The 18,356-nt window shown below is 45.7% G+C and overlaps 1 protein-coding gene across 2 annotated transcripts in view; it reads left to right on the forward strand.

Annotated features, from left to right (window-relative positions):
* Positions 1-539: 539 nt before the first annotated feature.
* The window catches only part of PLA2G4A (phospholipase A2 group IVA), an 80,364-nt gene continuing 62,547 nt past the window's right edge, over positions 540-18,356 (forward strand). For both annotated transcript variants that reach the window (XM_066623972.1, XM_066623973.1), the window contains exons 1-3: positions 540-625; positions 1,176-1,319; positions 10,946-11,027. In XM_066623972.1, the coding sequence (XP_066480069.1) occupies positions 1,287-1,319; positions 10,946-11,027 (115 nt within the window). In that variant the 5' untranslated portion in view covers positions 540-625; positions 1,176-1,286. The remainder of the gene's footprint in view (positions 626-1,175; positions 1,320-10,945; positions 11,028-18,356) is intronic.

Genomic DNA, 18,356 nt, shown 5'->3' on the forward strand with positions numbered 1-18,356 from the left:
TGATTCATTCATTTGTTTCGTTTGTTCTCTCTTGTGCCTTACTTTGAGCTTTCAGTTCCCTGTTACTATGGGTGCGTGCTGCACAGTCGGGGTAGGCATGCATCCTGAGAGTGCTCATGGATCTGGTCCTATTGCTGGGTAAACGGATCACAACAGGGTCCAGGAGCAGCTGTTAACAATTGATATGTATCCTTTCCTAGGCAATGGGAAACTTGCAACAGAAGGGTGGGTTAGAAATATGTTTCAAATGAAAATAAATACTTTGAGCCAGCAGCTTGATCCTATGCTTATGTACTTGAAATGAACCCCATTAGGGCTGGTATGACCTACTTCCTAATAAACATGCTTGGGTGTGCAAAAACTGCAAACAGGCTTCCGTAAACATTGAGGAGTTTGAGAGTATGACCAAAGGGTTATTTACGGTTAAGTTTAACTGACATTTGAACAGTGCAGACCTCCTTCCCATGAAGAGACAAAAATGGGTTATCAGAACTAGAGGCTCATGATGGCTCTTGAACTAGCCAAGCCCAAAGATATCAGGCAGGGATTCAGCCTGTAACCTCTCACACAGGTTGGAACTTCAGCGAGGATACCCTCTTTTTGCAAAGAAGCCTGATCTAACCAGGTAGCACTCCCTAATTTTGAAGTACCACCTTCACCTATATGATCCTATTCTATTATTGACACTACAGGCCCTACTCGATGGACTGCCTTTAATGAAGATTGGGCTGGTGTGGAACAGGATCAAGGAAGCACTGAAATTTTTTCCCTGGAAAGAGATTTGCCAAGCCCTTTCATGCTCTTAAAATTTTTTTTAAAAATCTTTTTAGATCTGCTGCTGCTGATTTTATTTGGATTTTATTGTCACTGTGATTGATTTGATGTATTTTAAAAAATTGTTAGCCGTCTTGTGAAGACTTTGTCCTCGAAGGTGGGGTGCAAATGAATAAAATAATCTTGATAAAAGTCTCTTGGGTTAAGTTAGCTGCTCCTCTTTGCTGGCTAGGGACTACCTTTGCTTAGCTCTCCCTCTGCCTTTGCTTTCCTCTTAACCCAACAGGAGCTTGGTCTGATGAAAGGTGGTTTGAGGGTGAAGGGGCCATGATTGTGGATTTGGAGATGTGCTACAGAATTGAAGATGAGCATGTAAACGTTTTTGTGGTTTTGCTATGCAGCCCTGAAAAGAGCAATTGAAAAGTTGAAGATTCCCCAGGCTGAAATAACATTACATCAGCGATTGATACTGTCATTCATCCCCTGTTGCAAGCTCACTTGCTGAAATCACAATGTCCTGTATAGACCCCTATCAGCAAATCATGGTGAGTAGATCTGACTTTTAAATTTTTGGAGTTCAAGATATACTGCAGTCAATTATTGTAATGAGATGTGCAATATTGGCATGCTACAATGTAAACAATAGACATTTTTAATAAATGGGGGAGTAATTTTGGGGCATTAAGTTAAGAGGAGAAATGAACCTCAGCACTCTGTGTGTCATCATTGGAATAATTCTAAAGATAAGAATGAAAAACTGTTTTAATTAAGAAAGCTGATTTATTTAGAACAACAAATTCTAGACCAGATGCCATCTGGATTTAGATCTGTAATTGTCACTTGGTTAAGCAGTGTGACAACTTGCCTAAAGTTTCAATTGCAAATTAAAGTAATGGGACTTGAAAGCTATCCTGCTTTGTGAGTTGCAAGGATGTATCTCATATGTTGGAAAATGCTTTAAGTAAGGGATTAAAGCAGGGGTGTCAAATATAAGGCCCGGGGGCTGGATGCGGCCCGTGGATACTTTTGATCCGGCCCTCAGGCTTTCAGCTGCTGATCAGTGCTGAGATGTTACTGCTGAAAGGGCAGCCCAAATGAAAATTGTGCTCTCCTATCTCTTGAAATATGATCAAGATTTGTGTAATTCCTTTTCTGTCATTTGAAGCTAATGATTTCCCAAGTGAGAAAAGGTTCTTATTTTTGGTTACGATCTGTTTAATGACATCACTTCCTGCCTGATGACATCACTTCCGGCCCTCAGCAGGCATCATGAATGCTATTTGGCCCTCTGTATGAAATGAGTTTAACACCCTGGATTAAAACTTTGTGAGAGCTATCTACAATTCTTTAAACTAGGAACTGAATAAGTAACAGCTCCTTACTTGTGGGGACATATGCCCATACCTGCTATTTCACAGGTCTAGCTTGGGAGCAGTATCTGTCCCCAGACATGACCACCATGGTAGATTGCCCTGCTTACATGCTGCTTAAAAGCACGTTCCCTTGGTAAAATTTTCTACAGAATTCCTCTTTGCAAGCACCTTCTTTCTAGCCTTGTCCATAACCTTGCAGGTTCCTGTTCACTTGTAAAGTATGCTACCCAGTCCATCTTTTATTTCTTTTTCTTCCAAGGCTTGCACTTATACACTTGCTGCTGACCTCTTGCCAGGAGAGCACGCACAAAACCAATAAACGTGACTGTTTCCTGGACTGATAGCCAGAGGCCTCTGAGCCACAGGTCAAGAAAGCCACACTATCAATAAATCCCCCCCCACTCTATCAGCGCAGGGGGTCAGATGCAACCTTTCTTGTTCTAAAATGCTAATGGAGCTTTATGCCAGCTCCGAAGTTCAAATGCAAGTGGCCTGCTTCAGATGTCTTGCTGGAGCAGCAGAGTTGTATGTTGTGACCATAGTGGCTTCCTAAGACCTCCTGACTTTGGGAAAAAGACTTGATATCCTGCCTTGCTGCTTTTTGTCTTGGGAAACCTGCTGGTGCAGCGGTAAGCCACCTCTGTTCTGGCTGCCATTCAAGGACCACCACATTAACTGGCACCCAGGATCGATAACACTCTGCTCCCCCTTTCCTTCCTACCCCCCTTTCTATCTTCTTGAGTGTAGCCAAAGCTGCTGAGCCAGTGCTGGTTGGCCAGCTAACCTTTCTGGGCCACGTCTTGATGTGCCCCTACGTTCTGGGAAAGCAGCATGGCTCCCTTGCCCTGCTTCCTTCTTTGAGTAGGACTACTGTCTGCCTGCATGTTACGGCTTGCTTTGTAGCACCTGAACTGTGCATGGTATATTTCAGAGTTGCACTGAGACATCTCGAATAAACACTGTGTGAGCACTTGTATTGGTATTTGGGCAGTACTGGTAGTTGGTATCTGAATGATGACAGCTCCTTGAATGACTGCACATGTGGTGAGTGGCTGAGTTTCTGAAAGGCTTCCTGTCGTTTTATGAGGTCACTTTTAGCACCTTGGTGCAATCATTGGTAAGAAGGCTTTGCATCATTTTCATATTGCAAAAAAAAATTCATCTAGATTTCCATCCTGTATCTGGCAGCTGAACCAGAAATGAGCTCCTGTTCTCATCAGAACTATGAAAAAAAGTCAGGTTTACTCAGATTCTCTGGAAAGAGCTTGGTGGAGGGAAAGCAGCCTGCTGTTTTCGGAAGCTGTTTACTGAAGGCGTTTGTCACAATGCTGATTTAGAATGCTGCTAAAAATAGTCTCTCTCTGCTTCCTCGAAGTGATCCTCTATCAGTTTTGTGGCTTAGGGTTTTCCTTTGCATAGTCACCCTTCTAAGTGCTGCATACTGTCTCGGCAGGCACCTCTTTTCACCACTTTCAGCCTTTATTAATGGCAATGTAATGTGTTTTGGAAGGCAGGGATGGTAACATTAGCAGTTTATCAATTTATCATCTCAGGTGATTATTGTTTGCAAGATAATTCCAAGATAATTTGCAGGATGACTAAGAGGCTGAAATAAGCTCGCACTGCCACCTCCTGGATGGAATCTCTGTCTTGCAATAGCTCTGCTGTAGCTGTTCACAAATATTTTGCAATCCTTGTAAACTATCTACATGATGTTTGCAGCAGGGGCAAAACGGAAGGCTTGCCTGTACAGTTCTGTCTTCTTAAAAAAGGCGAGGCTCTTTGACCCAGGCATAAGCATTTAGGCCTGATATCCACAAATCAGCATGAGCAAGTATATACATTTGATAAATAAAAGTCTCTTTTTTCATTATTCCACTTCAGACAGGTAGGTAGGGGTTGCTTGTCTGATTGCTCCCCTAAGTAATACATGTCCTGCATGCAGAAAGCTGGATAAAGGTTTAGCCTAAGGTACTGGTTTTCTTTATTCAGGGTGGTGTGTGCGTGTGCGCGCGCCTGTGTGTGTGTGTGTGTGCGCGCGCGTGTGTGTATTTTAGAAGAGGTCCTGGATCATAATGGATCACAATTCATTGTGGATCACATATGGATCACAATTCATTATGATTCACAAATCATAATGTATCACAGTTCAAATACGTTAGAAGCCCGAAACCCGTCAGAGAAGCAGTTGGCCCTCTCGATGGTGAGGGAGGGAAAGGTGAGTTAAAAGGAGACTTAGAGATGGCAGAGAAATTGAATGAGTTCTTTGCATCTGTCTTCATGGCAGAAGACCTCAGGCAGATACCAAGGAATTAAGTCGAATAGAGGTTAAAAGAGAAGATGTTTCAGACTTAACTGACAAATTAAAGATCAGTAAGTCACTGGGCCTTGATGGCATCAACCCAAGATTTATTAAGGAACTGAAGAATGATCTCTTGACTAAAATATGCAACTTGTCCCTTGAAACGACCACGGTGCCAGAAGATTGGAGGATAGCAAATGTCACACCAATTTTTAAAAAGGGAAGGAGAGGGGACCTGGGTAATTATAGGCCAGTCAGCCTAACTTCTGTTCCAGGTAAGATGGTGGAATGCCTCATCAAAGATAAAATCAAAAGACATAGAGGAACAAGCCTTGCTGAGGGAGAATCAGCATGGCTTCTGTAAGGGTAAGTCTTGCCTCACGAACCTTTTAGAATTCTTTGACATCAGGCATGTGGATGTGGGAGAACCCATGGACGTCAACAGGCATGTGGATGTGGGAGAACCCATGGACATTATCTATATGGACTTTCAGGAGGCGTTCAACACTGTCCTTCACCAAAGGCTGCTAAGAAAACTCCACAGTCAGGGAATTAGAGGACAGGTCCTCTCATGGATTGAGAACTGGTTGGAGGCCAGGAAGCAGAGAGTGGGTGTCAATGGGCAATTTTCTCAATGGAGAGAGGTGAAAAGCGGTGTGCCCCAAGGATCTGTCCTGGGACCGGTGCTTTTCAACCTATTCATAAATGACCTGGAGGCAGGGCTAAGCATCAAGGTGGCCAAATTTGCAGATGACACCAGACTTTTCCGAGAGGTTCCTGTGAAGAGACTGTGAGGAGCTCCAGAAGGATCTCTCCAAACTGGGAGACTGGGCAGCAAAACGGCAGATACGTTTCAATGTAAGTAAGTGTAAAGTCATGCACATTGGGGAAAGAATCAAAACTTTACATATAGGCTAATGGGTTCTGAGCTGTCTGAGAGGAGAGAGCTCTTCTGATCAGGAGAGAGATCATGGGGTCCTTGTGGACAGCTCGATGAATGTGTTGACCCAATGTGCGACGGCAGTGAAGAGGGCAAATTCCATGCTTGGGATCATTAGGAAAGGCATTGAGAATAAGACTGCTAATATTGTAATGCTGTTGTACAAATTGATGGTAAGGCCACACCTGGAGTATTGCGTCCAGTTCTGGTCGCCACATCTCAAAAAGGATATAGTGGAGATGGAAAAGGTGCAAAAGAGAGCAACCAAAATGATTACTGGGCTGGGGCACCTTCCCTATGAGAAAAGGCTACAGAGTTTGGGCCTCTTCAGTCTAGAAAGGAGGCACCTGAGGGGGGACATGATTGAGACATACAAAATCATGCAGGGTATGGACAGAGTAAATAGATGCTCTTTTCCCTCTCACATATCACCAGAACCAGGGGACATCCACGAAAGTTGAGTGTTGAGAGAGTTAGGATAGACCAGGGGTCGGCAACCTTAAACACTCAAAGAGCCATTTGGACGCGTTTTCCGGAGAAAAGAAAACCTCGGGAGCCACAAAACCCTTTTGACATCTAAAATTAAGATACATAACACTGCATATATAGTTTTTTTACCTTTATGCTATGTATAAAAAAACTTTTTAAGAAAGAGTTTTAAAATATTAATGAAAAAAATATTAAATACCTGACAAACTGTTATTGAAGATATTTCCATAATGCTGTTTGATTGGCGTCCTCATTTGCACTTGCATGTCCAGTAGCCCCCCCCCCCAGTATTCCATCAATTATCCAGACACCCATGGGTGCACGTGGGACGGGGTCAGGACTGCTTAGGGGAGGGGGGTCAGGGTTGCATGGGAGAGGGGGTCAGGGCTGCTTGTGGGAAGGGGGGGTCAGGGCTACTTGGGGGTCAGGGCTGCTTGTGGGAAGGGGGTCAGGCCTGCTTGTGGGAAGAGGGTCAGGGCTGCTTGGGGGTCAGGGCTGCTTGTGGGAAGGGGGGTCAGGGCTGCTTGGGGGTCAGGGCTGCTTGTGGGAAGGGGGGTCAGGGCTGCTTGGGGGTCAGGGCTGCTTGTGGGAAGGGGGTCAGGGCTGCTTGTGGGAAGGGGGTCAGGGCTGCTTATGGGAAGGGGTCAGGGCTGCTTGGGGGTCAGGGCTGCTTGTGGGAAGGGGGTCAGGGCTGCTTGTGGGAAGGGGTCAGGGTTGCTTGTGGGAAGGGGATCAGGGCTGCTTGAGGGTCAGGGCTGCTTGTGGGAAGGGATCAGGGCTGCTTGGGGGTCAGGGCTACTTGTGGGAAGGGGGTCAGGGCTGCTTGGGGGTCAGGACTGCTTGTGGGAAGTGGTCAGGGCTGCTTGTGGGAAGGGGGTTCAGGGCTGCTTGGGGGTCAGGGCTGCTTGTGGGAAGGGGGTTCAGGGCTGCTTGTGGGAAGCGGGATCAGGGTGTAAAACCCTGCCACACGGGCAGGCGGCTGGCGCTGTGGCTCGGGCGGGAGGGGACACGCAGCGGCGAGGGGGCTCGCCCTCAGGGGCGGCAGGGGCTCTTTGGGCGGGAGCTGCTCCGGCGCCGTCCCTCTCTGTCCTGCCTGCGCCGTCCCTCTCTGTAGACAGGCAGGGGGGAGGGAGACGTTGGAAGGGGAAAGGCGGGGAGGGGCGCATGCGAGATGTCTGAAGGCAGAGGGGAGACTGAGCCAAAGCAAACGGCGGGGGGAGGCTCCTGAAGGAGCCGTTTTATGAGGAGCTGTGAAGCGTGGCGCTACCAACACACAGCATGCAGCAGCCAACACTGCAGCTCCCGTCCAAGGCACGCTGGGGAGAGCTGTGGGGGGAGCGAGAGAGGGAGGTCAGCCGGGGTGCGTGGGAAGGCGGCCATGGCAGTTCACGCAGCGCCACTTTCCCTCGTGCTGCCTCGTCGGGAGGCATCCCCCTCTCGCCCCTGCGGTGTGGAGGGGGCTTCAAAGGCTATACTGTGCAGCACACGCCACGGGCAGGACACGACTCTGAGGGGGAAAGAGGTTGACTCAGGGAGGGGAGGGGAGGGGCAGGCAGGAGGTGTCTGAGCTGCACACGCGCGCGCTCGGGCTGGTGAGCGGCAGCTGCGTCGTGGGTGCGGGGCCAACCGGTTCGGAGGGGGAAAGGGGGTCGCTCCCCGCGGGTGCTGAGGCTGCCGGGGCGGGTTGGCCCTGCACGGAGCCGCAGCAGATGGGTGAAAGAACCGCTTGCGGCTCTGGAACCACAGGTTGCCGACCCCAGGGATAGACAGAAGAAAATATTTCTTTACCCAGTGTGCACTTAGTTTGTGGAACTCTTTACTGCAGGAAGTAGTGATGGCATCTTGCCTGAATGCCTTTAAGAGGGGATTGGACAAATTTCTGGAGTTCATTACAGGTTACAAGTCATAGTAGGTATGTGCAAGCTCTTGGTTTTAGAGGTAGGCTGCCTCTGATTGCCAGATGCAGGGGAGGGCACCGGGACGCAGATTGTGTCTGTTGTCTTGTGTACTCCCAGGGGCATTTGGTGGGCCACTGTGAGATACAGGAAGCTGGACTAGATGGACCTTTGGCCTGATCTAGTGGAGCTCTTGTTATGTTCTGATCATCCTAATATGTTATCCCTGGTTTAGTGGCTGAAGTTTTACAATCCAGGAAAAGCATTACCACTGCCGCTGTAACATGCTCCTAAGTTCATAGAACTTCAGGTGTGTTGCAGAAAGCCCAAGTTATCTATCTGCATATGGAGGGGGAATTGCTTGCCCCCCTTACCTTCAACTTATTGAGATCCTGCCTCAGATTCTTACTCTGAGATCCCCCTCTGTCTATGCAGCCAGAGCGGAACTGAGCTGAGCTCATCAGACTTGATGCCTTGTAGAACTGTGAGTGAGTAGGCCAAGAGATATGGAGACAAGGGGGCATATGGGAAGCAGGGCAGGTAGTGGTACAGGAAAGAGTGATGACTCCTGCAGGAATTCCTTTGTAGTGATCCCTGTTTGGCAAATATGCAGCAGTCTCTACCTGACCTAGCTGTGGACACCTATCCCGTGCTCTAATTTAAGGTATACACCCTCCTAGCTTTGTAACTCATGCCATTTAAATTCCAAATAGAATTTAGAATATTTATATCTGAAAGCAAACTAATGATGTAGCAAAGCAGTTTCCCAGGGATTGAAGCATAGGCTCATCTCTTAAGTTTCAGGACTATTTCATAACTGGAACAGTGGAGGCCGAAATACATAATTCATGGCATGCAATACAAAATGATGAAAGCCATCGGATGAAAAGACAAGTGTGATCAACTGCAGTCCTAATAAAACCAGTCACCACAGTCAAACTGTATCAAAAGCCAGCCATTCTAGCAGCTGTCTGTAGTCCTCTTTCCATTCATTTCAGTTGCAGCTCTTTTTTATCTTTTGCTAATTGGGTTCTTCGCTTTTGCTGCACAGGAAGCAAAAAACAAATATACTAGTAATATTGCTCATGCAAACATGCTGGGGATTTCTGTGTGTATGGTTCAGTGGTAGAATCTTTTAAACATGGGTTCAAAAATGTCATCCTCCCCTCTTCACACAACAGGGGCTGGCTGCCAATAGTGCCATTTAACCATACAGTCATGCCAACCTTTAGAAAGGTAGGTTGTTCTCTCTACTTCTCACCTTACTGTGGTCCATGACTAGGACTCTGGGATGGCTTTGTGAACTGTCCACTAGAAGGCAGTCTGAAGAAAGATGGGCCCTTTTTATCTGTGAGTTTGGAACCCACAGATTTGACTCACTGTGGGTTCCAAACCTGTGGTAGAGGGCCAAATCTGACCCTCCAATGTCACTGGAAGTGCCTTCCAGTGCCAGTTGAAGTGCCTTCCAGTCACATCTGAGAGGCTTTCTGAGGCCATGGAAGGCTGTGTATGACCTTTCCGGACCTTGGAACACCCCTCAGAGGTGTCAGAAAGGCTTCTGATACCTTGGGGGGGGGCTTTCCGGGGCCTGGAGAGGTAGCATGTACCCTCTCGGAGCCTTGGAATGCCTCCTGACGTGACTAGAAGGCGCTTCTGGTCACATCTGGAGGCCCAGTGAATGCCCAGCATGCTGATTTGGTTATCTATGGGTTTCAGCATCTGTGGGGGTTCCTGGAACTAGTTGACAAGGTTAGGAGATGCCTCCCACTTTTCCTATCCATGCAGAAGGATTAAGTGTAGAGTCTTGTTGGACACAGATGAGTCTGAATAGAGATCTTGGCAACTGCTGAACAAATGAATGCAAATGACAAGAGTGGTTTTGGCATGGATGGGGCCGTGGCTTGGCCAGCTTGGCCATTGTCCATGCCCTTCAGAGGGCCCAGTTGGCTAGGTCATGTCAGTCTCTGAACCCTCAGCCCAATTTGCCTAATGTGCATGGGGTCCCGTGAAGGGCCCACTGCAGGACTTAGCCACAGGACCCCCAGCACCCTGGTGCTGGGATTTGGGTATGTCTTGTAGCTTTTACACAATACTTATACACAGCTACAATTATACCTTCCTCTTAGTGAACAGCTGTTATCTGGAAAGGCCAGTGAGAAGCTATTTTCAACATAGGCAAAGCTAAAACCTCTGTAGTTTTCCTTTTCTAATTATAGCTGCAGGTTCTGCTGTAGCAGAACCTGAATTCTCCTTTGCAGAACTGCATTTGAACCTATGGCATGCCCCGATGATCCTTAACACAGATTCACTTTAATAACTCAGAACACCGACACCCTTTCTATATTTTTCACTAAGTGAACAGGTAAAAACACCACATTTTTCTTAGGCTTTGAATTCCTGTAGATGGGTGGAGGTACAATTTTCTCTCTCTTTTTGAAACGCTATTGTTGAGTTTCCTATTAAAATAAAAGATAAACTACAGCTACAGATGTAAACAGATGGAGACCAAAAGAAGTGACTGAAACTAAACAGGCTGAGGAAAAGGAAGCCAGTGAGAGAATAAAGAGGAAAAGTGATATGATCAAATGAATACAAGCTAGGCATTGAACGAAGGAAAAAGTTTGAATGTAGGAAACGGGATGTCTGAAATGAGGAGCATTATAATCTGAGAATCAGGACATGATCTTATACTAGCATCATGAATGTGGATCCATTTGTAGAACTGCACGCCCCCATCATACTGCAGTGTACGTATATGTTTATTTAGGTATGACTGAACCCTCTCCATGGGAGGGAATGGCAAGCAGACTGTGAAGATGAGCCTCCTGTACTCCCAGCCCTTGCTGACTCATGAAAAGTCTTGGCAGTGCAGTGTTCAGAGGGGAGGAGCGTTAATTTAAAATTTAAAACGAAGGTGTACAGGAGTGATTGCAGACAGCCAACTCCATGTAGTCCACTGGGTTGAATTTTCAGCCAGGCTGAAGCTGGAGGAGGACGCCTCAGATTCACTATGCTGTGTCTTCCTGTGCGTGTTTCATTGGCATCTGAGAAAATTGGGAGAAATCTTTGACTGATGGCAAAGTGACTGGAGAGATTTCTGTGTTTTTGTTTGATAATTGCTCTGTGGCTTTTGAGTACCCCACCCTCACCAAATGCTGTTCTTGGCTTTCAGGTGGAGCACCAGTATTCACACAAATTAACTGTGACAGTTAAGCAAGCCAAGAATGTCACCAAAGGGGCTTTTGGAGATATGCGTGAGTACTGCTCTGTTATTACTGTTGTCGTGTGTTCTGCTTGGGGACCTGCGTATAACAATACATGCTGCACTCTTGCCATAAGAGCGGGTTTTAATGTTAAGAAAGAAAGTCTTGCTATTTTTCTTTGGCTTTTAAATGTGAAGAAAACCCTTGATTTCTCCCCCCCCCCCAGCTTCTGAAATGCCTCATTATTCTAAAAAGACTGCTGAAACATCTTGTTGCAGTAATCATTGTCCCAGGATGCTTCCCTGAAGCCCTTTGAACCATGGCAGAAAGTCTGCAGGAGGTCAAGCAGACAGGTGGTTCTGTAGATTTGCTGGCTTCTCCTCTACTTTCTCAATGCAGGTGGGTGCATTGGTACCCGTGGAAATTCACAGGGTTCCCCAGGCCTCAGAAATTCTTATATGGCATAAAAACATCACTTCCAGTTTCCAAAGGGAAACCGAAACTTACGTTCTTTTGACCAAAATGGCCACTCTGAAGCCCACAGAGGCAGTGGATGAACGTGCGCTGCCTTTGTGGGCTTCAGATAGCCCTTGTAGGTGATCTGAGTGCAGCTCTGGTCACCTCCCGAGTGCTTATGTGGGGTTGAGTCTGGCTCCATGCGGGTCCGGGGAACCTGTTTTGAACCAGATCCCTAGATGCAGAATCCACAGATATGGAGGCCCCACCTATAAGAGATTCTATCCAGCCTATATGTTGGGAATTAGTCATCCAAGCCACCTGACCAGGTCAAAAGACAGGTAGGAATGGTCTCCATCTCATCAGAGAAACCATCTCATCAGATGAACCTATGGCCAGTGTTCCTGCTAAGCTGCATGGCTGCGCAGTTCTTGGTTGAGCTCCATGCAGTTTAAGGCTCCGTTGGAGCCAAAAATGGTGATAATGTCATCGCTGGATACTGGGAAGACACCACAGCATAGCCATGCGAGGTCTCTGTGCTGTGGCACCGCTTTTTCTGCCTGTGGCCCTTGTCAACCCTTGTTTTTTTAAGAACACATACAAGCAGGCTTCTTGCTCAGGGGTATGACCTGCTTAAAGTAGCTGTTTCTTTGCAGCAAACACCTCTGTTCCCATGTGAGTCCTAGCACCAGACCCTGGAACAACATGAGTAATTAGGACAGGAAAAGTACTCAGTTACCTGTATTACGGATTTGTTTTATTTTCAGCTCACCTTTTAACCTCTTGCCAGAGCTCCCCTTCACCTTTCGCCACATGATCAATGTCAGACTTTCCTTCCTTGCCTATTCCCATCCATTGCGTGGATTTCTCAACCTTTTAATAGATGTCTTGTATCTTTATTATTTTACCTTTCTGGTCCAAATTCTCTCTGGATGGAGTGAATTTGCCACACCTCTCAGATCATCACATTCTCCTACTTGCTAGTTTTAAAGGGGCTGCCCTTGATTTGGAGACTATCTTTGTCAATCAGGGAGAAGGACTTTCCCAAGGCAACCTCGTTCTGTGTGGGCTCTCTAGTCTTGGGTGTTGGCAGTGGAGAGACTGTCATTTTCCCAAACAGTCGCCATCTCCCTAGTAGAAGGGAGAGCAGAGCTAGCTGCTAACCTCTAGAAGCTGTGCTTGTTTTGCCCTCCATCGCTTTTTCTTCCCCTAAGCTGTAGCCAACCACTGAGGAATTACGTGTTTTCAGGGGTGGGAACTCAACTTGTAAAGACTTGACTCAAGTTGTGGAATCATGTGTGTTTTCATGATTCATGTTTAGTCATGGACATCACTGACTCAGACCCAACTCATGACTTGGGCCAATGACTTGGAAGATAGTCATGACTCTAATTGACTTGAGTCCCAACTCACTTTTGTGAGTACTTGTGATTTGTTTTGTGGGTGTGTGTGCATGCTTGCTTACATTTTTTTTGACTGAGCCTGACTTGTGCAGAGACTCATTTCTAGTAATGACTTGAACTTGAGTAAAAAGCAGCAGCTCTACAGCAGCTCAGGAGGAATCGCGAAGGCTGTCTGTTACAAATTGCAAGTCAACTCAAGTCGGGGTCAGACTCACAACCCAGCATGTGACTGGGCACTCTGGCACATCCCTGCCTGTTTTGTTCTTGGACTTCTTTTTTTTTGGGGGGGGGGAGCAGTTCAGCAATGGCAGGCTTTCCTTTGCTGCCACTTGAAAGGGGTGACTGAGTGTGTTTGCGACTGTTGGCTCCTAGTGTTAGTCAGCCCTCCTCTTAGGGGTCTAGCTCTTGGCCACTGAGAGTCTGTTTGGTTTTGGTTTAGCAAGAAGAAAATACAGACGTTCTGTTCAGTCAAGACAGCAGAGAGTAAATACCAGATAGAAAGTAAATACAGAGACCAAGTATGTAAAAACCATATGATAAGAGCCTTCTAATAGCCATGAACGATATTCCAGTACAGTGTTTCTCGAAGTGTGGTCTTAGGAGCCCTGAGACTCCCTGAGCCCTGTTGAGAGGCTCCACGAACACACCATAAGTGGCTGCCATCTGCCATACTATTCCATGCATGTGCTGGTGTTCTGGGGCTCCCTGAGACTCTGCACATGGTGTTCTGGGGCTCTTCAAGACTTTGTTTAGGAGTGTAAAGGGCTTCAGAGACCAAAAAGTTTGAGAACCGCTGCTCTAATAAAACAGCCTGTGGCTCCTTCCTTAGCTTTCCCATTCATGTTTGGAAGTATCTGGAATTAGTATAGAGAAATATTTCAATATTGATGCTTTTCTGGCACAGAATGCTGAATGTTGCAGTGCAGTTGTAGTATTGCAACCTTTTAACCATATTTAAGAAATTGTGCCAGACTTGGGAACGTGACTGCGGAAGGGCTGTAGTTCAGCAAAGGAACCCTTCTCATATAGAGGGCTGAGGGTGTTTTATGCATCTCTGGTGCCACACTGGTCTGGTGCCGCAGACCAGTTCCATAGCCCAAAGTTATCTCAAGAGAGCTAGTCACATAGCAGTCAGCTCTTATTTGCTTGGGTTAGTCCAAGTTGCTTCCTGCTTTATGAAACACGTGAGCTTAGAGCATCCTGTGGGGGAGGGGGGAGGGAGGAAGGGATAGGGCTCTAAATAAGCAGTGGGCATGTACCTGTAAGATGCAGGCAACCACTGGTCTTTGGTCTGTGTCCGCTGTGTACTTGTGGTCATGCATCCAAAAAGACATTTGCTTCATCAGACAAGTTGCACTCATCAGACACATTTGCTTCATCAGACACAGTCATTGCTGCTGGCATGGTTTAGTTGTTTCAGGGCATTCTATTGTCAAATTAGCGAGGCACTTCCCATGACATGTATGTCCAATGTATGATTATTGAACCAATCAATGATTCAATCAGTGTGTTGTGATTACCTGAGCACTTTTCCATTTGTTCAGTTCACTCTTGTGGATAGGATAAAGGAAGTGAAATCTTTGCTTATTGTGAGCTGAATCAGATGCTGAACCCATAGTGAAATGATCCTATGGCAGCTTCATGATGAGGAAATCGTTGATAATGATCTCTTTGGAATTCATTGCTTTTCACTCCAGGGTTCTGCCTGAATTGGTTCTTGGGAGTTACGTTACTAGCTGCTTTATTTATATACTGCTTTTCAAAGAAAAAGTTCACAAAGTGGTTTACAGACTGTGGCTGCAATCCTAACCACACTTTCCTGAGAGTAAGCCCCATTGAACAAAATATGACTTACTTCTGAGTAGACCTGGTTAGGATTGTGCCCAAAGTCAAATAACTAAATGGGCTCACATTCTAAAAAGATGCAGAAGAACCCCAGCAAACAGCCATTAGAAAAGACACTGTGCTGGGATGAAGAAGGCACAGTTTCTCTCGCCCTGCTAAATATAAGAGGAACAGCACTTGAAAAGGTGTCTCTTGCCCAGTTTGTAGGGGATATTACGCATGCAGCTGTATGGATAGTGGATCATCTTGGGGTGCTTTCCTCTCCAGACAACAAGGTTACCTCCACTACCCCCTTCCCAAGAATCAGTCTGTCTCCAGGCAAATGAAGTGCAACTAACTTTGGGGCAGACAGTATGCAGACAGTATGCAATTATGGAAAATTCTCTCTTAAGGAAAAATAAGCAATGGGGGTGGCAGCTAAAAAGGGCTTGTTGCCTGTGTAAAAATACAAAAGAACACCTGGTCTTTCTTCTCTTTTCTAAATTTACATTGCTTTCTTCCTGCTTCTTTGCTGGTTATGCCTGTGTACTCAAAAGTAAGTCCTACTGTATTCAAAAGAGATTACTCTGAGTTACATGGACATACACTGCAGGCTTTGTCTTGGGATCAAGAGGGAAGGGGAAGATTACCCAGTGGTGAAAAAGTGACAAATAAAAAGAAAACACTTGGGTCTTCTTCTTGCCCTTATCCAAGTTAATTAAACCAAGCGTGAATTAAACATCAATTTCTCTCCTTCCCTCTATCCTGTCCCTGTGTTACAAACTGTAGGGTTGTCTGTTCTTCTCCAGAAGTTCCCAAAATGTTGTAAACATGTAATAGGTTTTTACTTTTATATCTAACTGGCAGTTGTCATTTCTATTTCAGTGTCTCTGAACCCATGTAGCCTGGCAGCAGAGCTATATTTCTAAAAGGACTCTTAGTGATGTTTTCTCTTCTTCCTCCTTTAACCCAACAAAACTCAGAGTTTTATTCCCCCCCCCCAAGGTATTTTGGTGCATTAACCCATTTTTGTCTGACCCACAGGTATACATATTTGGTCCCTGTTGCGTATGTGCAGCGTTGAGCAGAAATGGCTTAATCAGATCTGGAGCATGCACATTAAAAACACACAATGACTTTTGCAGAGACTGTTGCCTATTTGTCTCAGGCAGCAATTTTCAACCACTGTGCCATGGCACATTGCTGTGCTGTGAATGGAGGTGTGTCACGGTGGTTTGTGGAAGGCTCATTTATTAGTAGGGTTATTGCAGCATGTGAGTCCCTGCTGGTAGTGCGGTGTGCCTTGTTTATTGTCCAAAAACCAATGGTGTGTCTTGACTATTTTAGCTCCTTGTCAGCGTACCATGAGATGGGAAAAGGTTGAAAATAGCTGGCCTAAGGGAATGGTGATATGCATTTTTCAGTGAAAAGGAAATTAGCTGCTGCTGCTTTTCACCTCCTTGCATGCCCTCCTCCCCCTTCATAAGGAAAGAATGAGGTTAAACTAAGGAGTGGTCCAGAGACAGATTATTTTATTTTTTTTGAAGAAATTTCTCCTTATTTTTTTTCACTGCTGTAGGTAGGAGAATGGCATCCCCCTAGTTTAAACAAGAGTGTTGAAGATTTGTGTGGCTTGTGCTATATTCTTATTCTGACTCAAGAATGTACGCCGGTGTGGTTAGCAAAGTTTTTCTTGGAAATGGTTTGCATTTTTGTAAAGGAAAAATTTGTCAAGGATTCAGAAAAGGAAACATGAGCTCTATTTTTCTCTAAAGGTGTGGTTAGGGAAAGGCACTGATGAGCCTTGAATTTTCTTGCACTGCATTGAGGGCTATGCCTGGTGTGTTGCAAAACTGCGTTTAGCAGCCTGGCTTCATAGATGTATGTTTTGGGCACAACCTTCAGTACTTTGAATGGGGGTGGGGTGGGCTGCCATCTTTCTTGAGCAAAATGTCTTGGACGTTTTGGACCAACCCCATGTCTGTGTTAAGCTTGGGCTTGCTTCCCTGGAACCTGCAAAATAAGGTCTAATGCCCCGCCATTAGACTCCATGTTTCCCCAGATCCCATAACCTTGCCCTTAACATATGGAAGCTGCAGCTCTTGCACTCCTATAAACTGACCACAACAATTTTTGCATTGGGATCTTGTGCCAAACTAAGGCACAAGATCTCAGGCTTTAGTACTCTGTTGTACTTCATTAGCTATTGGAGAGACAGTGCTTGTGAAAGCTAACATTGCTAACATCGTACAATTTGAGTGTTCTGCTCTGCCTTTCCCTATTCTGACTTCTAGGGGAAAATGAAAGTGAATGAGTGGATTTGACATTTGGAATTTGTTTCCATTTTTATGCGTTTCTATAATGGCTCATGCTGTGACCTAGCTGTAGGCCTGCTCTGCCCTGCATTGCTCTGAATGTGGAGTTTAAGCAAATTCCCAAAAAGTAGATTGTGTGGGCATTTTCATTAGCTTCTTAAAAACACCAAGCTGAAAGATAGCTTCACATACTACTGTTAAGCCTTAACAGTAAGTAGAGCTATTTTTGAACTTGATGTTTTTAAGAAGCTAATGAAAATTTCCACACAATTAAGGCAAGGCACCCCAAACCCATACTGCTCAGGTAATGAATTGATTTTATCAGGGGAACTGTATGAGTAAATTCTTCTCCAGCATTTCACATTTTTAGGTCTTCATGAGTGGTTGTGTGTAGTAGTCTGTTCTCTAGCAGGATATAAAGCATGACTTGTGCCTGTTACGAGGCTGGTGGAAAAGGGCAGACCTTGCTTGTAAACTTGCCTTTATTGTAAATTTAAAGCTGAGAACGTTAGAGAAGAGGGAGGAGCAGTTGGAGACATGACAGACACTTCAGATGGTACAAATGAAGACTATTATGTATGTTTAGAGCAGTTGTTTTCAGCCCTTATCATCGCATGGCTCACTGAGAAGGCATTAAAATGGCTAAGACATACCATCAGTTTTTGGACAGCTGACAAGGCACAGCTCTGGGGAGGAGCTTGCATTTCCCAGAGGCCCTACTAATAAATGACCATCCCCCAAGCTCCCATGGTACACCTGTGGCACAGTGGTTGAAGATAATTGATTTAGAGGTTTATTTCTCCATGTTTCTGGCAGAAGGTTTATATCCGCTTTAGATGGTTTCCCCCACACCCTCCTGTACATGTGCCAGAGTGCAGTGTGAGTATGCTAACATGCTCTGCTCCACTGTGCTTCTGTAGCTCTGCACCCCTCCCCCCTCTCTTCGTCTGTGGTGACAAATACTGGACACATGCAATCCTCATGATGGCCACACTGGAGCATTGATTAGCAAACACTCTTGACTGGTTAGCATCCCTTTGAGCGAGAAATGTACACGTCCTACATTGGCCAAACCATCTTTAAATTAACAGAGTTCAAAAGTCAAAAATCCTCCTTTTCCTATAGGCCCAATGGATCCTATATGTAGGAATGCCTTATGTTCAGTGGTTTCCTGAAGTTGTCTAGTAACTTCATTGCCTGTTTCCAGGACCACATCTTTTCCAAGAGCATACAATAATCCAACATTGATTTTGTTGTCAATGTAAGGCAGATTTTGATTGCGGCAGGCAACAGGCCTTTTTGGCTTGACAGAGACTTCTAGGATCTCGTAATTCTTTAGGAAAAAAGGCTAGAAACTTCTGAAGCTCAGAAGGTTGCAGGCT

Source organism: Tiliqua scincoides, chromosome 4 (genome assembly GCF_035046505.1).
Source record: "Tiliqua scincoides isolate rTilSci1 chromosome 4, rTilSci1.hap2, whole genome shotgun sequence".
Classification (NCBI taxonomy): domain Eukaryota; kingdom Metazoa; phylum Chordata; class Lepidosauria; order Squamata; family Scincidae; genus Tiliqua; species Tiliqua scincoides.